Genomic DNA, 25,776 nt, shown 5'->3' on the forward strand with positions numbered 1-25,776 from the left:
GCCATCAACTCAAAAGAGATATTTTTGCTGCAAGGCCATTTTTTATTGGCCAATGTTTAAACATTCCTTGCACCCATGTCAGCCACAAGACTTCATTGCTTCTCTTTACATAAGCATACATATACATATATATATATATATATTCACGCCTAAAGCAAGACCACTACAAAGCAAGATTGGATTCTGAAGTGTGATAGGCAGACCCAAAACAAGACCACGACAAAGCGGACAATGGTCATCCTTGGTTAGCCAACGATCAATGCATTCTTTGTGATACGTATGCTTACAGTTGTCAAGCATCCTACACACGTTACTACCCTCAAAATCGTCCAGGCAAATTGCACACCCACTCTGATCATTACTTGTTTGGTCACTTGTATACATGAAGACCACATATATTCACGCCTAAAACTAAGAGAAACCAACCACCTTGCCTTTTTGCTTCAAGACCCGATAGCTGCAGCAATACCACCTCCCATCTTCTTTTATTTTATTTTATTTTATCTTTCTCACCATGGCCCTACAAATTCATGGGTACTACAAATCCATGGCTTCCTAACCAAATTGCTGCAATCATTCTTGCAAGAAATCTTTTCCCCCCAACCAATGCAAGGTACATCACTTTACCCAACTCAAGCTATTTCCTCCTCTTGAATTGTCAAAATTAGTAAATTTTCCTTTAATCTCTAATAAATGCTTACTTGAAATTGGTCTTGAACTGGATTTTGTGACTTAAATTGATGCACTCTTTGTGGATTTGGGTTTATAGGATGCCATGATTGGCTTGTTCTAGGTACTTGAAGGTGTGCGCGCCACGTGTTTGTCGTTTTGCTCAAGTGACATCAAGTTCCTTATTTTTGGGTTTTTCTTGTCTTCAAGCACACCATGGATGTAAAGGCTATCAAAGCATATCATAAGAAACTTCATGAAGCTCTCAAGAAGGATGTTAATGCTTACTCAAATGAACCTTATGATCCCATTGACCCCGACGCCGCACCCGAGGTCATGACTTTCACTCTCGGCCCTCATTTTCATGGCTCTATTCCTAACATTGTTGCCGAGGTCATGCCATCTCCGGAAGAAGACCTTCCTATTTTTTTGCCATGAATCTCTTGATTGGCAAGGGTGGGAAGCAACTAGGCCATTTAAATGTTGGCCATCGCCTATGAAGCCGAAGGAAACAAATGGGGTTCCGGACATGGATTGGAATCGTTGGTTTAAGAGACTAGAGAAGACTTGCAAGCCACTATGGATTCAAAGTGGGATATATGATGCATTGAAGCTTTGCTACCATGGCCGTTTTGAGTGTGATCGGGCACTAATTTCGGCCGCCCTATGTTTTTGGTCCACCTCCACCAACACTTTGAGATTACGGTTTGGGATGATGACACCCACCCTCTTGGACTTGGCCGCTATTGCGGGTTTTCGGCCATTCGGTGCAAATATTAGCGCGGCAACGCTCCCCAAAAACAAAGAAAAACTTGACTACTCAAGTAAAAAAGCTAGGAATTATGTGACATTTGTAAAGACCAATGTCAAAGCTTCCAAGACCATCTCTATCAAGGAACATGTTGCATTTCTGCAAGTTTGGTTGTGCAAATACATCTTTTGCACGGGTAGCGGTATGATGACCACGGAGTCCCAATCCTTGGCCGAATTGTTGGCCACCGGCATTCCCGTAGCTCTTGGCCCTATTGTGCTTTCCCACCTCTACCGCGGTCTTTGGAAGATAGCCAACAACGAGCCTATGGACCATCGAACTTCGGGGCCAATATGGCTTTTTCAATTATGGCTCCAAGTTTATTTTCCTCAAACGGGTCCTCTTGATGTGGTTCATTCTTCCCACAAAGTTTTAGGTGAAGGACTTCTTACTCTCCCCATTCTTGGCCTAAAGGTTGAGGACTACTTTTCCATATTTTACAACTTGGAGAGTCGTTCCTCGGATGAATTTGCCGTTTGTCTTCGACGTCGGCATCCTCGTTTCTTGGAGTTGTTGGATCCGCCTAGTCCGGCTGCCCCGCAAGACTCGTGGGATGATTACAAAAGCTTATGGGGTAGCATTCTTGTCACCCGGGACTTGGCTTATGGGTTCATTGTTAGCCTAAAGTCTGTCCACTCTTGTGGTTGTGAGCTGTATTGGACGTCGGCCGTTAGCCGCCAATTTGGTTTTACCCAAACCATCCCTGCTCCTTATATGCCTTCTCGCAACAAGTGTGACTCAAGTAGGAGTGAGTTCAAAGAAGTAGAGAAATGCAAGACCCTCGATACACTAAACAGGGAATTATTGGCTGGGTTTAAAGCTCCCCCATCGGCAGTAGATTTCTCGGCCACACCCCACTTTGTGGCATGGTGGGAAACGTTTGTTCGTTCTTGGTTTCTTGTGCCAGACGTTGAGCGGGCCACATCTTTATTTGATGGTTGTCCCATGTCGGCCAACTGTGTAAAGATGGCCAAATCCAAGTTAGCCCAAAAAGTGGTCGTGGGCCAACCCTCTGGTATTCATCATTTCATTTTACTTGACTCCTTTGATACTTGACCATTTATATCTATACTCACCGTTTATGTTCCCCTTTGTAGATGGCGAGGCTGATACCCAAGAGTATGAAGAAACTAGCGAGTCAGAGCCAGAAGATTCTTTTGTTGCCGTACCTCCTCGTGGCCAAGTGAGCCGCAAAACTCGGCCCCAAGGTTTACCTCACTTCTTTATGTTCAACTTATACCGTCATATATACTTAGACAAAAAATAAATTGTTGACCTTTATTTCGTTAGCCCCTCCTTTGGGCACCTCGGATGAAGATTTTTCGGATGCCCCCCCTGTGAAAAACAAGAAAGCAAAAGTTTTGGCCAAGCGCAAGACTCCTCCTTCGGATTCGAGTAAGACCCTTTTTTTTTTTTTTTTTTTTTTTTTTTTTTTTTTTTTTGCATGAAACTAATCTTTCACTCCATTTGCTACTTAGATTCATTCTCAAACGCCTCGGATGAGGATTCAGATGCCTCCCCTGCAGTTGTCAAGAGAAAACGAGTCAAGAAAACTGTGGCCACGCGTAGGGCACCACCCATCAAATCGAGTAAGCTTCGCTTCAAATAACTGTTATATTTGCTTTAATGGCCCACTAACAAATTTCTTCCTTATTTAGAGCATAAGCCTAAGTCAAAAGCCTCCTTGGCCATGCTCGAGGATGAAGACTCTTCGGAGGGCGTCCCTTTGAAGATACGACCTAGGCACCCTCCTGAGCCTCAGGTATGCATTGTCTTTTCCTTAAGGATTATGGCCAACATTGGCCATTCTAAGAATTTCGGCCAATGTTGACCAATTTACAAATTACGGCCAATATTGGCCATTTTGAGAAATACGGCCGATGTTGGCCGAATTATTTCTTTTATTATAATCTTTCAGAAATTTACTAATTTCCCTATCCTTGTACTAGCGGGCCGCCAATTCCTCATCCCCTTCTTCTTCTGGGGCCATGAATGTTGGCCCGCAAAACACATCCGCAAACATGTATTATATGCCAATATACTTGCCACTAAATGACTCTTTTCTTGCTGCTAAGCAAAGGGTAAACATGTTCCTCTAGACTTTTGGCGAATATTGGGATTGCACCACTCTAACCCATATTTTGCAGGTGGCTAGCCTTGTTTCTCAGCCAACTAATGGGTGTGTGGAGACACTTTTGGACATGGGAGAGGTCCCTTATGGTCACATCATCACTATGTCTGACGACTTAGTGACTCAGCCTGATGGGAACAAGTCTTCATCTCCCCACTCGGAGGTGGGTAGTGAGGTAGCTCAAATTTTCTTAAACCCCTTTATTTCCCTTTTTTTTTTTTTTTTTTTTTTTTTTTTTTTTTTTTTTTTTAAATATGTTTGTGAGGCATAGCTAACCCATTTTATCCATCATAGGTTGTGGTTCGAACATCTCCTGCACTTCTAGCTAGTTCACTTGGCCAAGAACCCACTGAGGCCAACATCACATCCCCAAATAACCCTCATTTGGGCAATGCCACTGAGACTGCTCCAGGGACTTCTACGGATATGGCTATTGTCCTTCAGCCACAAGCAACAAAGGTACGTGACTCTATTTCTTCATATAAATTCTCAGCTGGCCTTGTAGCACATCTAACTTCTAATCGCCTATCACTTTAGAATAACGCCATGCCGACCCTTGACATCTCCTTGGTTGCTGGGGCCAACTCTAATGGCCTTGATACAGAGATTCACGTTGCTCATACATCGCCTCCTCTGACAATCCCAGTAAGTAATTGTCAAAAAACCTCATATCAGCCTAAAAAATCATATCTTTTATTCATTTGAGTTTTCTTGTAGGGATTCATGGCCGAGACACTTGTCCCCACTTCTACTGCTGGTTCAAGCTCACAAGTTTCTACGCTAGTGGTTCCGGCAACCCCAACCTCTGAATCCATGGCCATTATGACCTCTCAGCCATTTAGAGTATGTTTCCATGGCCTTGCATACTTAACTTCTATTTCCCCCAATGGCCTCTTACTCCATTTAATATTTTCAGGGTTCACCTATGATGGACACGGGAGCTACGGATTCCTTGAAGCGCTTCCATTGTCTGATTGCAGCCGCTACTGCCTCCACTACTTCAGCCTCCGAGTCTTCCATCCTTGGGCCATGTAGTGGCCAAGTGAAGACTGATTTTGAGGCCTTATTCGCTCAAGGTCTCGAGGCGATGTCAGACGAAGCCTTTCGGGCTAAGCTTCGAGATGCCATCGCTAGGCTATCCTTGGCCAACCCTGTGGCTGCTGGCATTGGGACCATGATAGAGTTCTCGTTTCAGCTACTTGAGTCGACTGCGGCCAGCTACTGTCACGCCCGGGCCGAGCACCAGGCTGGACTTAGCCTAGCCACAGAAATTCTGTCTACTAAGAATGTTCTTGTAGCTGAAGCCGTCGCAAGCGAGGAGGAGATGCAACTTTATCACGACCTTGAGGAGCAGAAGAGAAAGATTGATGCCCAACAGGCCGAGTTAGCCTCTAAGTTCACTGCACGTATTCAGGGGGCCAAACCCATTGAGGCCCGCCTTCAGAAGCTGATTCGTGCTCAAGAGGACTTCTCCAAGAAACAGGCTGGCCTTGTCGCGGCCATGAGCATTGCTGAGAGTCATTGGGACACCTTCAAAGCCACCATTTTCCGTCACTTTTAGCCTTATTTTGAGACTTTGGCCATGTTTAGTCCCCGATCATAGTTGCCTATTTTGGGATTTATCTGTCGATTTCAGCCACTTTTGTTTTATAATGGCTAACTTATGATTTTTGGCCATTTATGGCCTTGCTTTGATAGCCTTGACCATTTTTTTTTTTTTTTTTTTTTTAAAATGATACATATATATATTTATATCTATATATATATATATATATTGGTCGGCTTTCTACTCATCCTTATGATTATATTTCTCATGAGCTTTCGTTTTGCATCAATTCCCAAGCCGTTGGGTAGTATCGCTTTAAATATCGGCCGTTTATTGGAGCATCATGAAGTTGGCCATCATAGTCCATTAATTGATACGCTCCTTTACCTAAAACCTTAACCACAGTGAATGGTCCCTTCCACGTGGGTGACCATTTTCCGAATTGTCGATCATGCTTACCAAGAGGCAAGATGGTTTTCCAAACTAAATCGCCCTCCCCGAAACTTTTGGCCCTCGTTTTCTTATTGTACGCCCTTGCTACAGCTTGTTTTTGAAGTTTTAAGTTGTCCAAGGCTTTCAACCTTGACTCATCCATCTCTTCGAGCTCTTGAACCATGGCTTGAGTGTACTCATCCGGTGTTAAATTTCCTTGGAGGGCAACCCGCAAGGACTTGACTGCTATTTCCAAGGGTAAAACCGCGTCATGCCCATACGTTAAAGCAAACGGTGTCGTTCCTGTCCCCGATCTCCTTGATGTCCGATATGCCCACAAGGTTTCGGATAATATTTCGTGCCACTTCTTTGGCTTGTCCGTTATAGCTTTTTGAATGATATTTTTGATAACCTTGTTGCTAGCCTCTGCCTGACCATTAGCTTGGGCATAATATGGGGTGGAGTGATGCAACTTGATCTCATTCTTTTCCATGAATGCCTTAACATCCGCCCCTATGAAATATTTTCCCCGATCAGTGGTAATGGACTCGGGTAGACCGAAACGGTGAATAATGTTTTCTTTCACGAATTGGATGACCTCTGCCTGCGATACCTTCTTCAAAGGTACAGCTTCGACCCACTTAGTGAAGTAGTCAGTGGCCACTAAGATGTAGGAATGGCCCTTACTTGAAGTTGGGTGAATCTCTCCGATCACATCCATAGCCCAACCTCTGAATGGCCAAGGTTTGATTATAGGGTTCAACGTTGATGCCGGCACGTGTTGGATCGGACCATGCCTTTGGCAAGGCTGACAACCTTTCGCATATGTGATGCAATCTTTTAGGATAGTTGGCCAATAGAAGCCATGTCTCCTGATCAACCACCTCATCTTAATTCCGGGTTGGTGGGCACCGCATACTCCTTCATGGACCTCAGCCATTATTTGCATGGCTTCCTTCTTCCCTAGGCACCTCAACAGCAAGTCGTCAAACCCTTTTCTATATAAATCACCGTTCATAACCACATAGTTTCTGGCCTGAAGTCTTATTCTTCGACTGTGCTTCTCGGTTGGACGCCTTAAGTATTGGAGAAGAGGATAACGCCAATCTTCTGGCGTAACTCCTGACGGTATTGCTCCGACCATCAATCCCCTTTCCTGAACCGAAGGCAAGGATCTTCTTTCTACTTTAAAGAATTTCTCAGCCAACCCCTCAGATAGGTGTACACCAGATGCAAGTTGGGCCAATTCATTGGCCTCCCAATTCAAATCTCGAGGAACATGCTCCATATTAACTTCGTCAAAGTCGCCCATTAATTGTATGGCCATTTCACGGTATTCTGACAACACCGCACTATAACAATTATACTCTCCGGTCAATTGTTTAATAACTAGCATGGAATCACCCATGATCATTATATTGGCTGCCCCTAGCTCCCTCAAAATTTCCAGGCCGATAATTAACGCTTCATATTCGGCTTGATTATTTGAACATGTGAAGTCTAATTGGAAGGCATATTGTGCTCTAAAACTTCCCGGAGAAACGATCACAATTCCGGCCCCAGATGCGGCCGCAGTACTCGACCCATCAAAGTATAACTTCCATGGAACCAGAAAGTGAGATGCTATCTCGAATGATTCCATGTCTTCTATTTCTACACTAGGGTGAGCGGCTAGGAAATCGGCTAAGGCTTGGCCTTTAACCGATTGTTGGGGCACATACCTAAACGAAAATTCAGACAAAGCCATTGTCCATTTTCCAATTCGGCCTCTAATGATAGGCCGGGACAACATGTATTTAATGAGGTCTGTTTTGGAAATGATAAAGACAACAGAAGGCAACATGTAATGTCTCAATTTTGTGGCTGTGAAGTATAAAGCCAAACATAACTTTTCGATCGGCGAATATTTTCTTTCCACCGCCGTTAGTATTCTACTTAAGTAGTGGATGGCCTGTTCTTTCTTTTCATCATTATTTTGGGCCAACAAGCTTCCAATAGAGTTCTCTGAAGCCGATATGTACAACTTCAGTGGTTTGCCTCTCTTAGGCGGAATCAATACTGGTGGCCGGGTTAAATAATCTTTAATTGCTTCAAATGCCTTCTGTTGTAGTTCTCCCCATACAAATTCCTCTTCACCCTTAAGCTTAAGAAGTGGGGAAAAAGGTTCTGTCTTTCCGGCCGAGTTTGAAATAAACCTTCTCAAAAAGTTTATTCGGCCAAGGAAGCTTTGCAATTCCTTTTTGTTCTTGGGTGGGGGCGCGTCAATGATGGCTTTGGCCTTATTCTTGTCCACTTCAATTCCTCTTTGGTGGACTAAAAAGCCTAGAAAGTTTCCGGCCGACACCCCAAAAGCGCATTTTTGAGGATTCATCTTTAGTTTATGCAACCTCATTCTTTCGAAGGCTTTCTTTAAATCCCCAAGATGGCCCGACCGAGTGGCCGACTTTACAACCACATCATCAATATACACTTCCAAAGTCTTGCCAATCATATCATGGAAAATCGCGTTCATGGCTCGCTGGTAGGTTGCACCAGCATTCTTAAGGCCAAAAGGCATCACTACCCATTCAAATGCTCCAGTCGCCCCTGGGCACCTAAATGCTGTTTTATGGACGTCTTCCTCTGCTATATTAATTTGGTTGTAGCCCGAGTAGCCATCCATAAATGACAACATTTCATGTTTGGCCGCTCCATCAACAAGGAGATCGGCCATAGGCATAGGATATTCGTCTTTAGGAGTTGCAAGATTTAAATTACGAAAATCAACACAAACTCTTATTTTGCCATTCTTTTTAATTACAGGAACAACATTAGAAAGCCACTTTACATATATCGCTGGCCGTATAAATTTGGCTGTAAAAAGTTTTTCAATTTCCTCTTTCACCCTAAGCTCAACTTCTTTTGACATCCGTCGGGGCGGTTGTTTGAATGGCTTGAAGTCGTCTTTGATTGGAAGACGATGCTCCACTAGCTGACGACTAAGTCCGGGCATTTCAGTGTAATCCCACGCAAAACAATCTTTGAACTCCTTCAGAACTGACTCCATCTCGGCCCTTAGCGAGGGTTCCATCAAGCCGCTAACGTAAACCGGCCTATGCTCCTCAGCCGTCCCCAAATTCACTTCAATCAAAGGGTCTTGCACTTCAGCCTTGGAGTCATCAAGCTTGGCTGGTGCTGGGTCCAATTCCTCAATTTCTAAACGGTCCTCTTCAGGCCCTTCTCTTAAGCATTCGACGAGATCGATCTCAGCTTTGTTTTTCCAGGCCGTTTCTTCGGCCAAATGCACTGACCATCTCTCCAGCGCGTCTTCAATCGTTTCTTGATTTTTGTCCGTCATCGGATATGGATATTGATGCAAACAGGTCAGCCAACATTGGCCGCTCATCTTTGACTTCCAATTTCTTGGCTTCAACCAACTCATTGGCTACGACCCCAAAAGATTCTATATCCTTGACTCCATCTACCAAGGTTTGGAATGTGACTCCTTCCTCATACAATTCAGCGTCCATAAAGTTTGCTGAAGCTGAAAAAGGCCGTGTATCGGCCGAAATAACATCGATTGTATTGTCCTCATTCCAAAGTATTAGCAATTGGTGCAAAGACGACGGGATGCACCAACTACCATTGATCCAATCTCGACCAAGCAGTACGTTATATTGGGAGAACGAGTTCACCACGAGGAAAGTAGTGTCCCTTCTCTTTTTTCCAACCGCTACTTCTAGCGAAATTGCCCCTAGAATTTCCTCGTCATCCCCCACAAAAGAGCTTATCCTCACCTTTGTTGGACGCAGGTCATGTTGTGTTTTCTTTAGCTTCTTCAAGGTAGACAATGGTAGAATATTAGCAGCGGCACCGTTGTCCACGAATACTCTATTCATCGGCATTCCATCAATATGTGCCCGGATGTATAACGCTCTTACTTGTTTGGCCATTGCATCAGTTGGCCTGCCGAGGAATGTTCTTAACTGGTTGTTGAGGTCATCCCCATGCTCTTTGAGCCACGCAGACCGTCCACAATCATTTTCGTCCTGATTTGCTACTTGGTCATCTATTTCTGCCCATGCCTCTTCTTCAACCATGACGTCTCCTTCCAACTGGGCCACTTGTTCTGGCCCTGCTTTGAAATCCAACGGCAAAGTAATGATCATGCCGCATTCAAATGGTCCTAAAGACCCAAATTCATATGTAATTTTTCCTGAAGGTGATATCTTCATTTGGGACTTCTTTTCACCTTTATGGTTGTCACTTTCTTTCTCCTCCTCATAATATTCTCCGTCAAGGTCATCTTCATCCAAGTAATCTTCATCCCCAGCCTCCTCAAATCCCATTTCTTGGTCGGGGTCGACTTTATCTTCATCCCCTTCGTTAAAAGAGTCATCATTTCCTTCAGCTGGCCCATTCATTCTTGGTGAAAGGTTATGAGATGAGGAAGGAGGGTCTGCCATTACTTGTGTTGAAACCGTCTCTTGGCCGACTTCAACCTTGGGTTGTTCAACTACAGGCTGGTCATTATCGTATTTAGCAATCTCGACCATGGATTGGTCAGATTCGTTCTTGGAAACTTCACTCATACATTGGTCGGTGTCTATCTTGCATGTCCCAACTTTTTCCTTATTGGCCTCAAATGCCCCTGACATATGAGCTTCAAGTATATTTATGACTTCCTCTTTTTCTCTTGGGACAACCATTACCTTGGTCCCTTCAACTTTTCTTCGGACCTTAGGTACGGCCACCATATTTTCTTCAGCCAAATTATCATCCTTCAAGAGCCTGACTTCTCCTCTCTTTATCTTTTCCCTTAAATCGGAGCTTCTTCTCAATTGAGCCTCTCTTTCCTTAATCCAAGCCTCCTCCTCACGACATGACTGAGCGTACTGCCTTTGGACACGTCGAGTTTGGGTTCTTGTCAGAGGAATCATAACTCCGTCCTTCCCTTTCTTGTACCAAACATTAGGTTCAGCTGGGGTTGGTTTGAAGGTGTTTTTTCCCGGTTTTGGCATAGCCACATGAGCCACATTTCTGTTTTGGCCCTCAGTCACCGAAACCCAAAGGCTCCTTTCTTTTCTTTCATATGGTTTGGACAAATCCTCCACCACATCTTCATACCGCAGTGTCCTGTGGTAAGGCCGTTTATACGGCTTACGATAGTTATCTTCATGGTACCGTCTTGACTCGTTTCCCAACTCAATTTTCCTTCTTGGACTACGAAGTCTGTCATCCCTTAGTGGTACCAAATCTTTCATTTTTCCTTTGCCCTTGTCTTTTGGCTGAAATGTTATTGGCTTTCCATCCCCACGCAAATCTCCTTCGAGTTGACGCCTTGTCCTGCCACCTAAGTCAATCCTCCTTCTTGGGCTATGAGGGCTGAAATTCCCAGGTGGTGACATTTCATCCACTCTGCCTTTGCCTTTTTCTTGAAACTGATGCTCAGTTGACTTCTCAAATTCGTGCCCTTGGCCAACCTTTTCCTTTTCATGGGCCGTGGTTGGCATGCTTTTGTCCCGATTTTGAGACGACTTTAGAACGTTATCGTTCTCCTCATTTTGTTTTACCGATTCCACCCTAAAGGCTTCTAGTTCTACCTCACATTGGCACCTGCTACACAGCACAATTCCCTTAATTGGGGCCAATTTTCCTTCTGGCCGAGTAGTCACCTCCTTTATTGGCCGAACTTCTTTTCTTTGGGATTGCCCCCCAAGAGTTTGGGATGACCTACTCCCATCTCCCCCAGCCTTTTTCTCATTGCGTCGACCGTATTCTGGGAGGTGTAAGTTAACCATGTTGACTTGAACATTTGGGAAAGGGTCTTTCTCCACACCCATCACTGGCTTGTCCTTGTCTGGGAAACGCAGAGTTCCCTTTTCAATAAGGTCTTGCACAACATTACGGAAGACAACGCAATTAGCAGTTGAATGAGACCATGCATTGTGCCATTTGCAATAAGTTCGATCCTTAAGCTCATTACCGGGTGGCATTGTTTGACCGTTGGTGAGCTTGATGAGCTTTTCGGCCAACAATTGATCGAATATTTGTTCAGCCTTTGAGAAGTCAAAGGTGAACGTTCTAGTAGCTGACCCTTTTTGCTTGGAAGAAAAACTCACTTGTTGTGCCTTCTGGTCTTTAGAAGCTTTTACCAAGGCCTTACACACATGTGGCTTGGAAATAACAATCTCAGCCGCATTGATCTCGGCCAATTCCTCATCCGACTCAGTGTCAAGTTGTTCCAGCTCCTCTTCCATGTTCACCATTTGGACACTTGACTTATTCTTGTTCCATGCAGCCTTGGCGGCCATCCTCTTTTGACGTTCTTCCCTCAGAAGAGCCTCATACTTATCCACCCTCATAACTAAGTCATAAAGGTCTCGAAACTCCATTCCCTCAAACTTCTTCCGAAGCTCTAAAGACAAACCATTCTGGGCTAACTTCACAAATTCGCTCTCAGGCAAAGGGACAGTGCATCTACTTCTTGCAAGCCTGAATCGAGAGATATACCCTTGAGCTGACTCTTCAGAATTTTGCACCAAACGGGCTAAGTCAGCCATCGATACTTCTGGTTCATGGCGATAGAATTGTTCATGGAAAATTCGCTCCATAGTTTGCCAATTTGGAACCGAGTTGACCGGCAAACTAACATACCAGGTGAAAGCAGCTCCAGTGAGTGAGTTGGGAAACATCTTAAGTTTCAGATTATCATTGTTTGCAGCTTCAGCACACTGGGCCGTGAATCGGCCTATGTGTTCAATAGAGGATTGATAATCTTGACCGGAGAACAAAGTAAAATCAGGAACCCTAAAACCTCTTGGGTATTCCGTTTGGTCCACAAAGTCAGGGTAAGGTCTTCGGTATACCGGTCGGATTGTTCTCCTAGCTAGAGGTCCATACATGTCTTGGACGACCATCTCGATCATATTCCTATCAATTCCCACCGGGGCTTGGCCGAGTCCGACCTGAATGCCCCCAGCAAAGTTGTTGACCGCTTGATGGTTGCCCCCTTGGTTTTGGGCCCGGCCATTATTCTGGCCGTTACCATTGCCCCCCAAACCTAAATGAGCTCGTGGTTGATTTGCCAAAGGTGGCGGTCTATAGGGTTCAGGGTTTTGCACTTGATTGGCCATGGGTGGATTCTGGCCTTGACCCCCTTGAAGAGCTTGGACAATGTGTTGTCCGATTTGGGTACCCATACCGGCAATGTTGTTGGCCATAACATTATTAGTCCGTTCAATTCGGTCTAACGTAGTGTTCACCTGAATGGCCACAGTTTGTAGATGAGTCTGAGTGACCCGACTTTCCTCCCTTACCAAATTGATAAGTTGTTGGACATCCTCTATAGTAGCCGGATTCGGCTGAAATAGAGGACCGATTTTCTCCGGTACATCTTCAATTGTAACTTCATCATATGATCCATCCTGATTCTTTTGGTCCACTCCATGGTCCACAAAGGTCGGAACGTGATCATTCCCGCTCTGTTGGCTAACTTGAGGCTTCTTCCCAGAATCGAGGTTGGGATGATTGCTTGGATTCACAGCACCGGTCGCCTTGCCAGCGGGTTGGTTGCTTGGGTTGGCTTGATTCTTCGTCATTGGATCACGATAAGGAACCGGGTTACGGTAAGGATTCTCCTGATCACGATTTGGAAACGCACGAGTATTAGCAACCATGCAACGTTAGTAAAGACAACAAATAAGGTCCCACTGGGCGTGCCAAAAATATGTTCACTAGTTTTTTAGCCAAGGTTGGCCAAAAGTGATTTTTGGTCCGTTTGGATGTGAGTGTGCGGGGCGTGCCACTATTGGGCCTCAAACTAGGCCACAATAGAAATTGGGATGATAATGTTGGGGTTTTGCGCTTAAATCTGAAATCCAATCCAACGATTGTGCGGCCAAGCTAGGAACCACTCTTGGCCTGGATTCTTTTCTAGCCTCGGGGACAAGGCTTTAGTCGGAATCAGAGTCCGAGTCGCGTCTCGGCCTCCTTAGAACAGTATTGTTGAATTCGTGAATGCAATGATGAAATTGGCCAAAAAGATAAAAGAAACTATGGACGATAAAATTATACTGAAACTCAACGCTATTATTGCCAACTAAATCAACTTCAATATTAAAAAGAACAATAAACAAAATAAACATTTATGTATTGAGTGAAGAACTTGAACAAGAATTAAAATAAAAACGATCCAATTGCATGAACTTAAAGTGCATAAAATAAATCGATACCACAATCCTTGTGAAGGCAATGGCAGAGCTACAAACCTAATGATCTTGAGACTAAAGTTATGAGAAGCCTAAAAGCACCTCAAACGGTAGCAACTAAAAAAAAAATTGAAAGCAAAAGAACTTTGAGAGATTCTTGAGATTTGAGTATCTGGGTGTATTGGATGCTGAATGTGTGTCCTTCTCTTCCCTCGAATGCCTCTATTTATAAGGGTGCTAGGATACAACCCTAGATAATGGGCCATTTCCTGGCCCGAAATCATCTTCCTTCTCCTAGTAGGACTCGAACTTCTGAGATTTCTTCTTGGCGGCCAAGTTTCGTTATTGATGAGGATTGAAATTCTTTCCATAGTAGGATTCCTTTACTTGATCGTATTGAGTCCTTGTCCATCTAGGTGACTTTATTCGCAAAACTTTCCGAATTATTTCCAAAGTTGGACTCATTGCTTGATTTGGCTTCCTAGCAATTTTGGACTCATTTTTCGGAGTTGATTATGCGAATGGGCCGTGGAAATCTCTACCGGCCCCTTTATTGAGACGGGTTCATCTATTTTATAGTCTCATTACTGGCCTTAAAAATTTCTTTTGGGTCGTGGGCCATATTGGCTAGTAGTCTTAAACAATTATTGGCCCTTAAACCACAATTTAAAGAGGAGTGGGTTAAAACACCCATTGGCCCCAAAGTAAGTTAGCCACCAAATAAGAGTATATGGGCCAAGAAAATATTCTTAGCCACTACACGAAAATGGCCAATATGAAAAATGGCCAATATGAGAAATGGCCAATATGAGAAATGGCCAATGTGAGAAATGGCCAATATGAAAAATGGCCAATATGAGAAATGGCCAATATGAAAAATGGCCAATGTGAGAAATGGCCAATATGAAAAATGGCCAATGTGAGAAATGGCCAATGTGAGAAATGGCCAATATGAAAAATGGCCAATGTGAGAAATGGCCAATATGAAAAATGGCCAATATGAAAAATGGCCAATATGAGAAATGGCCAATAATAACCCAAGTGTCATTTTTGGGTACAAACACATTTCCTCTGTTAAACTGATCTTGGGGTGTTGTGTTGGGTGCACCTAATTTTTGATCCAATCCAACAACCCAGATCTGTTCCCACTTCAATTTATTTGTTTTCCAGATTTTATTTGTTCCAAAAGAAATTCAAAGATTTTGGAGATATGGGTCTCTGTATCTAGACTTCTTTTATCTTAATCATTATTTTTTTCTTGGGAATTCCAGGTGTCAGAAAACCCATATCAGATCTGAGTGCCCCACCTCCATTAGCTTCTTGGTTCCAGACTTCCAGTCTTTTTTTATCTCTCATTCTTCCTCTCTTTGAATGACAGCTGTTGGAGTTGTCTGTACGGCTGGGTTCTTTAAAGTTTAAAGGAGAGGCAACCAACCCATTTAGATTGAAGGAGAGAGAGCAAAGTATTTTAGCTTCCTTTTGGTTCTAGATTGGCTAAGGTGAGTTCCCACCAAATTTGGTTTTGTTCTTTAGATTGATTGGGGTGTCTACAATCACCACCAATTATATGATTTATATCTGATTACACTTCGGCGGAGGAGGCCCACCGTTGGGTTTGGTGGGCTTCATCGAAACCAATAAAAACCCATATAATTGAAGATCCCACTTGTGCTTTTATAATTTTTAAGTGAAAGACAATTCAATTCAAGCTTCCTCTTCCATTTTGGTATTTTACCATTCATTGCTGTTCCACAATTGGTTCCTCCAAATATTTGATCTTCTACCTTTATAATCATTCATTTATAGGCCAAACTTGAGTTTGACCATCAAGAGTATTTCCCTTTTCTAATGCTACTTTACTTCTTCATTACTTGTCTCTCCTTTCTCTTTTTCAAGACTCTTCCTCTCAAACCTCTCCCACCATGGGCTTGTGAGATGTGCTTGTTGTCACCCTGGTTTTGGAAACAACCATCATTCCTCTCCCTATCCAACTTGGCAAAGAAAAGCTTCATTTCGATTTGTTTTCTGTCGCAATTTCCTTCCAAAATGTGCCTGCATAGAAAGACTCTAACAACTTGCAAAGTTGAGAACAACAAACACATTGAAGACACCACCGCGGAGATGTCTGTGTTGGACTTGCCGGATTTGGTGTTGGAATGCATTCTCTCGAGACTTCCTCCCGATGCGCTTTTTCGAATGGCGGGTGTTTGTAGCTCTCTGAGGGAGAGAAGCATGAGTGACCACCTTTGGGAGAGACACATGAAACAGAAATGGGGCAGAGTCATTGGCCCTGCAGCCTACAGGGATTGGCAGTGGCATGTTGCTTCGAAAACCGATTTGGGTGATGCCAAGCAAGGCAGACAAAAAGGCCTCTTGAGAATTCTGTCTCTTGGTTGGCCTTTCTCATGGATTAAATCCAAGGTGGATGATACCACCAAGCAGACCACTTCTTTTACAGCTGATTCCATCATGTCTTGGTACCTTGCTCTTGAGACTGGCAGGTTCTGGTTCCCTGCACAAGTCTATAACCGCGAGGTATCTATCTATCTATCTGCCTACCTATCTATTGAGTTTGCAATCAATGTTGTTTGATGAAAAACAGTGGATTCTGTTCTGCTTATCATGAGCTTTGTTTCCCTTCCTGAAAATTCAAATATACATTTTTTGTGCTGAGTTGCAGAATGGGCATGTTGGTTTTATGTTATCATGCTATGACGCCGAGCTTAGCTATGATCCTCCCACAGACACCTTCCAAGCCAGGTAGTTGGACAATTGGGATTGTCCCATAAATATTTCTTATGATATACATTTGTATATGATAAGTTGTTGATGAGGGTTATCTAATTTGCAGGTACCCACCTCATGGAAGGAGAGCAGTTGCAATTGAGAATGGTGTGCCGTGGGAGAGGCTTAGAGCAGCACCAGTTGACACTTCGCCATATGATCTTCATATCTCTGACTCTGACTGTTTGCTAGAATTACGCCCTGGTGACCATATTGAGATTCAGTGGAGAAGAAACAAAGAATTCCCTTATGGTTTGTTCTTCCTCCAAAATCCAAATCCCTTTTGAATTATTCCACTTTTTTTTTTAACAGCTCTTTTATGTCATCTAGAGTTTCCTTATGGTTTGTTCTTCATACAAATACTGGAAAGCATCTTGTTTTATATTTTCTCAAATCCTTTTTTTTTTTTTCTAACTTTAATTTAATTTTTTTAATTCCCATTATGTAGTGCATAGGCCAAAGGACACATTGCAAAGAAACTTAAAGATTAAGTGGCATCTAATATCCATCAATTAGAACCTGAGCAGTAAATATCTAATGTTATACAGCTATGACTTTTGCTTAGATCTTAATGGCAAACTTATACAAACAGATTTGAGTCTTTTAATTTGCAAAAACACAAATAATATGCAAAGTAAATTCAATTTCTAATTATTCATTGCTTGATGGGGTTTGCTGCATTATGTATTGCAGGTTGGTGGTATGGTATTGTAGGTCACCTGGAATCATGTGATGGGAATGAAGATTACTGCCTTTGTTCAAATAGTAGTGAGTAGATTTCATTCTTTTTACCCCTCCAAGTAGAATCTTATGCTCTGTATGTGACTGAAAACAAATTTTTCTGTTGGAATCTGACAACTAATTTTGGCTGGAATTTTCAGCAAAAAATTTAAGATAAACCAAATTTTAATGCTAGTTTTATTATTGCAATCTTTATATTCTTGTGACAAGCCAAGCCATTGACATTGGCATCTCTCAAGTTGTGGATAATATGAATGTAAAGTTTACTTTCACAGAATAGACACTATAGTCTTGACCTTGTCCCTTTCTTTTCTGATGCCCAATTTTTAATAGATGGACCACCCTTTTTTATGCTTATTTGATCGGACCCCAAGACATATCACTGTCAAAATGTCATAAGTTCCACCAACATTGTGATAACTTTGTCTCAGCAGAATATTTATGGCCAACCACAATGAAAGAGCACAATGTTCCCTAGAGTCTCTGTTTCAGTGCCTAATTTTGGAATCTTGGTGCTTTGTGGGGCTACTTGCAACCAGTCAAAGCTATCTTGCAAGAGATTTGTATCCTCCTCCCACCACAAACAAACAATAATTGTGAGGAAAAATAACATTAATTATGATAATGTTGGTGATGATATAATCATAAAACTATTAGCAATACTATAATGCTTTCTAACTACTTTTTGTATATGATAAAATATAGCAATGCAACTATGTTTTGGAAGGAAAGGAGATTACTTTTGCATAATTCTCGGCCACAGAAAACTGCTTATATAATTGGTTCCAATCCATTTTGTCCTCTTATTTTTGTCTAGGAAAATTATTGAAATAATTACAGATCAAATATTTCTGTACATGTTGAGTCAGTGCTTTGAGTTCAGATGTGACGAGGCATGTTGCAATATATTATATTATAATGGGCCAACTTTTCTTGACAGCTATTAAATTTGAAAGTTTGGCCATTATATAATTTATATATAGTCAGTTACGTGCTTCGAATGGAATCCTATAAGGCAATTCTTAGCATGTCATTGTAGAAGACGGCGCCGTATTACTGTATAAGTTGACACACTCTTACATAGAAATGCATATAGAATTTCCGTATAGAATTTCATGCAGATCACACGTGGATTAAGGAATTTGTGATAGATTAATATTGATCATGATTGTACTTTTTGTTTTGTCTATGTAATTAGTGAATTGGCAAAACGGAGTTAATTAATAATTTGTGAACAGACAATGTGGTGCTGGAGTTCAACCAGTACACGCGTGGATCAAGGTGGAGATGCACAACCATCAACAGAAAAGAGCACAGAGAGGAAGGAAATGAGGCAGATGGGTTTTACGGAGGAATCAGGAAGCTTAACACCAAGGAAGAGATTTCCACGTGGAAGCACCTTTGGCCAACTCAAGTCTTGGAATAGCCTCGGCTGACTCTGCTTTCAGATATATATATATATGCCTTTCTTTTTTTCTTTTTTTTTTAATATTCTGATCAATCAATTGAATTTATTAATCCACTTGCATATACAACTAATACAAGTGGGTTTCTCATTCAACTACATTGATGTGGAGACCCTTGTTCCCATTTTCTTCTACTATTTTTTTCGTGGGAGATTTATTGGGCTATTTTATGGGATTATGTTCCTGTACATTGCCTCCAATTAATGTAAACATAATTACCCCACGATATTGTATAATTTTAGTTGATAATCTCCATTTCGAGGTCATAGAAAGTTGATACCCTCCACTTCTTAGCAACCTTTTTCATTAGCAGCTGGGTTATTAGCAACCACCAAATGAACATCAATATCTAGGAAGAATTCTTTAATTGGGCTGCTGACCACATCATCCATACAGCCATCCACTAGAATTTAAACAAGGGGGCGGCTATTCCGACCACCCTGTTCTACTTAGTTGACCACCCTAGATTTAATTTAATAAAAGACATATTTACCCTATAGCAAAATGACCATAAAGGACATCTAATATTTGGGATACAATTTTTCTCCCAACACCCCCTACCATCTTCAACCACCAGCTGAGGAGCACCATCATCTTCACCACCATCTTCAACCTTCCACCACCACCATCTTCAACCTTCATCTTCCACCTTCCACCACCACCATCATCAACCTTCCACCCTAGATATAGATTGTTGTTTGAAACAATCTCACCCGCTGGCTCCACCCACGTGTACCACCATCATCAAACAACACTCCACTCTCTTCTACCACCACCACCATCTTCAACCAACCCTAGACATAGATTGTTTTTGTAAACAAATTCATTGTATCCAAATCACCTACTTTTGACAAATAGACAATCAGAACGACAATTTGGAGTCATCAAATGAAGTAAGTTTGAGTTTTTTTTGAGTTTTTTTGAATTTTTTCGCGGCTGAAAAACTGTGAGTTCGTGTTGTTATTCGGTAAACCAGTACCGAAATATGCATTATATTTCGGTGGATGGTCACCGAATAAATGTACATATTTCGGTAGGTATCCACCGTTTATAAATGTAATGTCAATTTTTTACACATTTGTTCGGTCGATGCCCGTCGAAAAATGGCAATACATTCGGTGGTTTGTCACCGAAGTTTATACCACCGTTCGGCAGATATCCACCGAATGAAAAACGTATAGTTTTTTAAATAGTTTTATTCGGTAGATAGTTGTCGAACTATATTGGTATATTCGGTACTTAGCCACCGAATATATATGATTTATTCGGTGGGTTCCCGTCAAATATTGGGACAGAACTACTTTTTTTCCCGAATGACCAACGTATAATTGTTTCATTCGGTAGTCAATTGTCGAACTTTGTTTGCATATTCGGTACTTAGCCACCGAATATATGTGATATTTTCGGTGGCTTCCCATCGAATAATGGGACAAAAATTATTTATTTTTTTTTTTTTGCTGAATAGGAGCAGCAAGTGGATGCTTCCACCGAACTTAGTATAGTTGAAGGAAGGTGCAATTTTGACTACACCAATGAATTCACAACAGCGGAGGTAAACATTGTTTGTATGGCCGAGAATTATGATTTATGCATAACTAAATATGAATTGTAAAGAATATATATAATTATCATGTGTAGGTGTTTCAAAGTAAGGATTCAATGGTTAGTTGGATTCGTGCACAAGGAAAAAGGAACAACATGGTAATTGTCATTAGAAGGTCTGATGCAGGCGGGGTTCGTGGTAAGAGAGCTTGGATCAAATTTGCTTGTGAGAGAAATGGTCAATATGAGCCAAATAGATCAAGAAAGTCATCAAAGTCAGATTCAGGCGACCAAACATCCGATGCTGCTAGCCGTAAGCAACCGGTTTCTGATGACTCTAAGGACACCCGTTCGAAGAAATGTGGATGTCCATTCTCGTTGAAGGCGGTGAACACTGGATGTGGTGATCAATGGGAGTTGGAGGTTGCATGTGGAGTGCATAACCATGTAGTTTCAGAGTATATTGAAGGGCATTCATTCGCAGGCAGATTAACTGAAGAAGAGAATTCATTGTTAGTTGCTTTGTCCAAGACTTTGGTGAAACCGAAAGATATATTGAAGACCATAAAAAGTAAGAATCCACAGAATACATCAATCATCAAGACAGTATACAATGCCAGGCAAAGACATAGGGTCATCGAGAGGGCCGGTAGATCAGAGATGCAAGTATTGCTAACTAAGCTGAGAGAACATAATTATGTTGAGTGGCATAGAAGTTCTGGTGATGTTGTGACTGACCTGTTTTGGACTCATCCTGAGAGTGTTGATATATTACGTGCATTTCCGCATGTACTGATAATGGATTGCACTTATAAGACTAATAGGTACCGTTGGCCACTTTTTGAGATTGTGGGTGTGACTTCCACTAGCATGACATTCTCTGTTGCATTCGCTTATATATGTTCTGAGAAGGAGGATAATTATACATGGGCTTTGGGTAGAGTACGGTCTTTATTGAATGATGACTGTCTTCCTAACGTGATTGTCACGGATCGGGAACTAGCACTCATGTCTGCAATCCCTAAAGTGTTTCCTAGTGCCAGACATTTATTGTGTAGATGGCACATTAGCAAAAATGTGTTGAAAAATTGCAGGAAGTTGTTTGGTACGGTTGACCATTGGGAGAAGTTTAATGGTGCCTGGAATTGTTTGGTTGGATCGGACAGCGATGATGAGTATGTGAGTCGTTTGCGTGACATGGAAACCAAGTTTTGTTCATACGCCGGAGCTATTGAGTACATTAAGGATAGTTGGTTGATACCTTATAAGGAGAGGTTTGTGGCTGCATGGACAGATGCTTGTATGCACCTTCGTAACACCACTTCGAACAGGTAGTCTATTTTTGTTATCATTGACTTGTTATATGCTTAGACACACATACTAACTTCTTGTTACGAACAGGGCTGAAAGTGCACATTCAAGGTTAAAGAAGGAACTTGGCACTAGTCAGCTTAGTTTTGAGTTATCATGGCAGCATATTCATACATTGATAGAGTTGCAGCATACACACATTAAGGCATCATTTGAGAAAAACCGTTGTTTTATCCAGCATAGTGTCAGGAAACATGAGGAGATGAAGGAATTGTTAGGCTATATATCAGATACAGCATTGAATATAATTGGTTGTGAGATAAGGAGGTACCTTCACTAACTAACCTTCATTCTACGCATTAAACACTTATTTAGTTTGTACCAATAATTTATTCACTTCTTTCATATTGTACAGGGCTGAATGGATTGGAGGTGCCTTACCATGTGATTGCACCATTCGTCGGACACACGAGTTGCCATGTGCACATGAGATTTTGTCGTATAGACGACGTAACCGGCCTATTCCACTTGACTCCCTTCATCCTTATTGGAGAAAGTTGGATTACAATAGGGAACCGGAGGTCACAAAACTCTCAGATCCTCCAGTTAATGCCACAGTAGATAGACTAATAAAATGGATGGAAGAGCAAGATGTAGACACCCAGAAGCACATAAGTTTGAAGTTAGAAGAGCTTATGAATCCAAGTTCCACTACTCTGAGGGAACCACAAGTGAAGACCAAGACTAGGGGCCGCCCAAGTAAAGCTGAAACCTCTACTAAGCGTTTGCCATCTGCATTTGAGTACGTACTTTCCGGTTGTGACAGTCATTCACCCTCACCGTTCATTGGCAATGTTGGCTGTACCTCGCCAAAAAAGAAACTAAAAAAACGGGCCAACAAAGTGAAGACGAGTTCGCCCATTCCATTTGCTCAGCCACATCGGTATATAGACCAATTTCAACCCATCATGAGACTGTACATTTCTGGTGTAACCAACGTCTTACCAGATGGTAATTGTGGATATAGAGTTGTAGCTGCAGCTATGGGATTTGGAGTGGATGCTTGGCGAAAGGTACGCACAGACTTATTCAGGACACTGCTACATACACCGGCTTTGTTTGAGTCAGTTTTCCATGTGCGCGAGCGAGTTATGGAGTTTCAGAGGGTACTTGACTATTTTGATGACACCCCTGCACCCAGAGATCATTGGATGACCATGCCCGAGATGGGATATATTATCGCCACATGTTATGGTGTAACCGTGATCCATTTATGTAGATCGTTATGCCTAACATGTCTCCCACTATATGCACACTCAGAAGCACATCAGGACGTTGAGCTCCGTGAGATTTGCATTGGTTTTGTCAACGGTGATCATTTTGTACAGGTACGGCTATAGATTGTGTAATTGTAAATTTATAGTAGAAAAATTGTCATTGCTAAGTTATTCACTTAATTAATATGCGTAGGTACACTTGTCCCCGGGCCATCCTATGCCACCTATTTCAGATGATTGACATAAACATGCCGACGCGTATGCCGCACGTGGTTGGTACATTGGATATGAAAATCGCCTTGAGGAGTTCAAGCGAATTAATGGTGACGTGCCTACGCCGGAAATTGTGTCTCTTGATAATGATTGAATTTCAACTGAATTAAACCTAGTGATTTGTTTTTAACCTTTATGGCGTACGTACCATGTATGTGAGATGATATTAACCTTTATTAGATATTGACTCATGCATAATATTATCATAATATGTGGTTATGACGTTTTTGTCCCTTTCAATCATAATATGTGGTGTTCCAATATTTGTTCGGATTGTTTTTATGCAATTTCTTACATTTACCTAAAATCAACTTGTCCATAATAGTACATGATATGATACATACGAGTTATCATGCCACCATTTTCTTACATTTACCTAAAATCAACTTGTCCATAATCCATGTCTGCCAACCAATTATGATTCATGTCTATAAAATGACAGCCATATCAAAAAAACTTATGAACATGAAAGCGAGTGATCACTACCGAGTGCGGCGCTGGTATGTCATGGTGTTGCTCAAGTGTGTGCCCTCCAAGATATGTTGCAGACTGTCAATCGCCCTGTAAAGGTGAGAGGGACGCCTTGTGGCCTCATCCTCGCCCAATGCCACAATAGGGCGAGTGATATGCAACATACGGTCAACACAGTCCTGTAAGTAACAAATCATATATAAGCAACAATTTATATACCCTGTCAAAATATAAGCCAATTTGAGACTAAATAAACAATTTTCACCACCAATTTCAAAATTTAAGCCTTTGGATCCATACCCTGCCAAATCCTGTGGGGGTCAAATGCAGTCCGAAGTGCTGGATTTTGGATGTACGGATGAGATACATAATGGAACCACTGGAGGTAGCCGTCAACGGTGTCAGATAGAGCCTTCACTGGTACACTGCGACTATCTTCAGACAATAAGTGGTCCGGCCATCTCTCCCACGTACTATCAAAGTACTCGTAAAAGGGATTGTACGATTGTGCATAAGCACCTCGTCCACCACGCTGAGGAGCACGTGGTGCAGGGGGGATCGTTTGTACCCGTCCAAATTGCCTTAAGACTCTCTCCGGATAATACGGCTCCACAATGTCGAAACACTTGATCAATCCTGTGTAAAATGCCACATCTAGTAATGGATGTTGTTGTCTACTGGATTTGTAGGGTTCCCATATAACCTGAAGAAAGAAAAAAACAAAAATAAGTTAGTATCAAATAATTCATCCAAGAGCAACAAATGCAAAATTAAGTCTAATTTTTCATTATCACTATAAATATATATCTCATCCGCCTTCAAATCGTCAAGTCGTTGTCTCAGTTTCTGCACATCTTCACAAGTTGTCCCGGTATCCCTCCTCGGAGTCCATCGGAGCGCACGGGGGCTACTCTTTAAGTAGTTAATGTCATAGTCCGGACTAACAATATGGTGCATATGCTCATACACCCATGCCTCCAACAAGGTCATATATCCACACATTTGCTTAACCTTAGACCTAGAAGCAACACCTAACTGCCGATATAGGAAAGATAAGGCCTCTGCACCCCATGCATAATGGCTAGTGGTTTCGAGATTAGTAAGTAATCGTAGATACTGGACTTGTACCCTTGTGCCAGTCTTATCGGCAAAAAGGGTACATCCCAATAAGAACAATAAATAGGCTCTAGCAGCACACCTCACTAGCTCATCATCATCTGTATCACACACATGGCCAAACCTCGACCGTAACCACTCGAGACGCACATACTCACCAGAATAGTCATCCAACTCCAATGTGGCATCTGCCTCACTCACCCCTAAGTATGTTCTCAATAACAAATTTGATGCAATATGATCATGAGGGGGTGTAGAAAGTGATAAACCCACAACCGGAATTCCCAAAATGTTTGACACATCATCTAGTGTGATGGTCATCTCACCGAATGGCATATGGAAAGTATTAGTCTCAGGCTGCCACCTCTCAACAAAGGCTGAGACCACTACCTTATCAACAGTACGGTACGAGCATGACACCAGTGGTCCGAGCCCAGATCTAATCACATACCCCTTCACATTGTTATTATCATTTCTACTCCACAAGTCCCATGTGCGCAGCTTTGTTGTTTTGGACATGCATCTTAGGGGCTCACGTTCCTATTTTCAAAAACAAGCCACAAGTCAATTACAATATTGCAAACTATATAGTTATAAAATTTTAAATTATATAAGTCATTATGTATAATCTCTAATACCTCATTTTTCCAAATGGAGGCAGCAATGTGACTGTTGAAGCTCCTAAGCAATGACATATCAGTGGGACCTCCAGGGAAAGGCCCATCTAGATCATTGTTGTCATCTTCTATTACATTCTCTTCCGGCTGGACATCATCCCCCCTCTCTTCGTAAATTGTTTTGCCCGTCCTCCTACGCCTCTCTGAAGCTGTAGGACGTGTTCGATCTTCATTTGCAGCACCACCTCTAGAAGATCTACCTCTACAAGTTTCGCCTCGAGCAGATTTACCTCTAGATGATGCCCCTCTCTTATCCATACCTATATTCAAAAATTGAAATCATGTTTAGAATACAGAGAATATAAGTTATCATGAAATATAGAATAAGAGAAAAGTGTAT

General features: G+C 42.1%; 4 protein-coding genes across 5 annotated transcripts; all 4 read left to right on the forward strand.

Moving 5' to 3' along the window:
• Positions 1-1,165: 1,165 nt before the first annotated feature.
• LOC147299357 (uncharacterized) lies at positions 1,166-5,262 on the forward strand. The gene is made up of 10 exons (XM_086230259.1): positions 1,166-2,495; positions 2,578-2,688; positions 2,771-2,875; positions 2,959-3,069; positions 3,139-3,242; positions 3,628-3,786; positions 3,906-4,070; positions 4,149-4,256; positions 4,329-4,454; positions 4,528-5,262. Exons 1-10 carry the CDS (start codon positions 1,166-1,168, stop codon positions 5,170-5,172), a joined length of 2,964 nt encoding a protein of 987 aa, XP_086086385.1. The 3' UTR covers positions 5,173-5,262.
• A 9,571-nt stretch (positions 5,263-14,833) lies between these two features.
• Positions 14,834-19,030, forward strand: LOC147299358 (F-box protein At2g32560-like). 2 transcript variants are annotated; one of them, XM_086234454.1, is made up of 6 exons: positions 14,834-15,277; positions 15,675-16,313; positions 16,459-16,538; positions 16,630-16,814; positions 17,256-17,330; positions 18,542-19,030. In XM_086234454.1, exons 2-6 carry the CDS (start codon positions 15,714-15,716, stop codon positions 18,727-18,729), a joined length of 1,128 nt encoding a protein of 375 aa, XP_086090580.1. In that variant the 5' UTR covers positions 14,834-15,277; positions 15,675-15,713; the 3' UTR covers positions 18,730-19,030. The 2 variants fall into 2 exon arrangements, with proteins under 2 accessions (XP_086090580.1, XP_086090575.1); XM_086234449.1 differs by having other exon boundaries at positions 14,834-16,313.
• Positions 19,031-20,670: 1,640 nt separating this feature from the next.
• On the forward strand, positions 20,671-21,646 carry LOC147299359 (protein FAR1-RELATED SEQUENCE 5-like). Its single transcript, XM_086230260.1, has 2 exons — positions 20,671-20,698; positions 20,796-21,646. Exons 1-2 carry the CDS (start codon positions 20,671-20,673, stop codon positions 21,644-21,646), a joined length of 879 nt encoding a protein of 292 aa, XP_086086386.1.
• A 614-nt stretch (positions 21,647-22,260) lies between these two features.
• On the forward strand, positions 22,261-23,140 carry LOC147299360 (uncharacterized). The gene is made up of 2 exons (XM_086230261.1): positions 22,261-23,010; positions 23,093-23,140. Exons 1-2 carry the CDS (start codon positions 22,261-22,263, stop codon positions 23,138-23,140), a joined length of 798 nt encoding a protein of 265 aa, XP_086086387.1.
• Positions 23,141-25,776: the final 2,636 nt, after the last annotated feature.

Source organism: Dryas octopetala, chromosome 1 (assembly GCF_963921425.1).
Source record: "Dryas octopetala chromosome 1, drDryOcto1.1, whole genome shotgun sequence".
NCBI classification, from domain to species: Eukaryota; Viridiplantae; Streptophyta; class Magnoliopsida; order Rosales; family Rosaceae; genus Dryas; species Dryas octopetala.

Bases quoted from the DNA above. Each gene is read 5' to 3' on its own strand.
- LOC147299357 (XM_086230259.1), top strand. From the start codon at position 1,166: ATGAAGCCGAAGGAAACAAATGGGGTTCCGGACATGGATTGGAATCGT. The intron at 2,689-2,770 runs GTTTACCTCACT...TTATTTCGTTAG, and splicing joins CCGCAAAACTCGGCCCCAAG to CCCCTCCTTTGGGCACCTCG. The intron at 2,876-2,958 runs GTAAGACCCTTT...TTTGCTACTTAG, and splicing joins GACTCCTCCTTCGGATTCGA to ATTCATTCTCAAACGCCTCG.
- LOC147299358 (XM_086234449.1), top strand. From the start codon at position 15,627: ATGCTACTTTACTTCTTCATTACTTGTCTCTCCTTTCTCTTTTTCAAG. The intron at 16,314-16,458 runs GTATCTATCTAT...GCTGAGTTGCAG, and splicing joins CACAAGTCTATAACCGCGAG to AATGGGCATGTTGGTTTTAT. The intron at 17,331-18,541 runs GTGAGTAGATTT...ATTTGTGAACAG, and splicing joins CTGCCTTTGTTCAAATAGTA to ACAATGTGGTGCTGGAGTTC.
- LOC147299359 (XM_086230260.1), top strand. From the start codon at position 20,671: ATGTGGATGTCCATTCTCGTTGAAGGCG. The intron at 20,699-20,795 runs GTGAACACTGGA...ATTCATTCGCAG, and splicing joins GTCCATTCTCGTTGAAGGCG to GCAGATTAACTGAAGAAGAG.
- LOC147299360 (XM_086230261.1), top strand. From the start codon at position 22,261: ATGGAAGAGCAAGATGTAGACACCCAGAAGCACATAAGTTTGAAGTTA. The intron at 23,011-23,092 runs GTACGGCTATAG...TAATATGCGTAG, and splicing joins ACGGTGATCATTTTGTACAG to GTACACTTGTCCCCGGGCCA.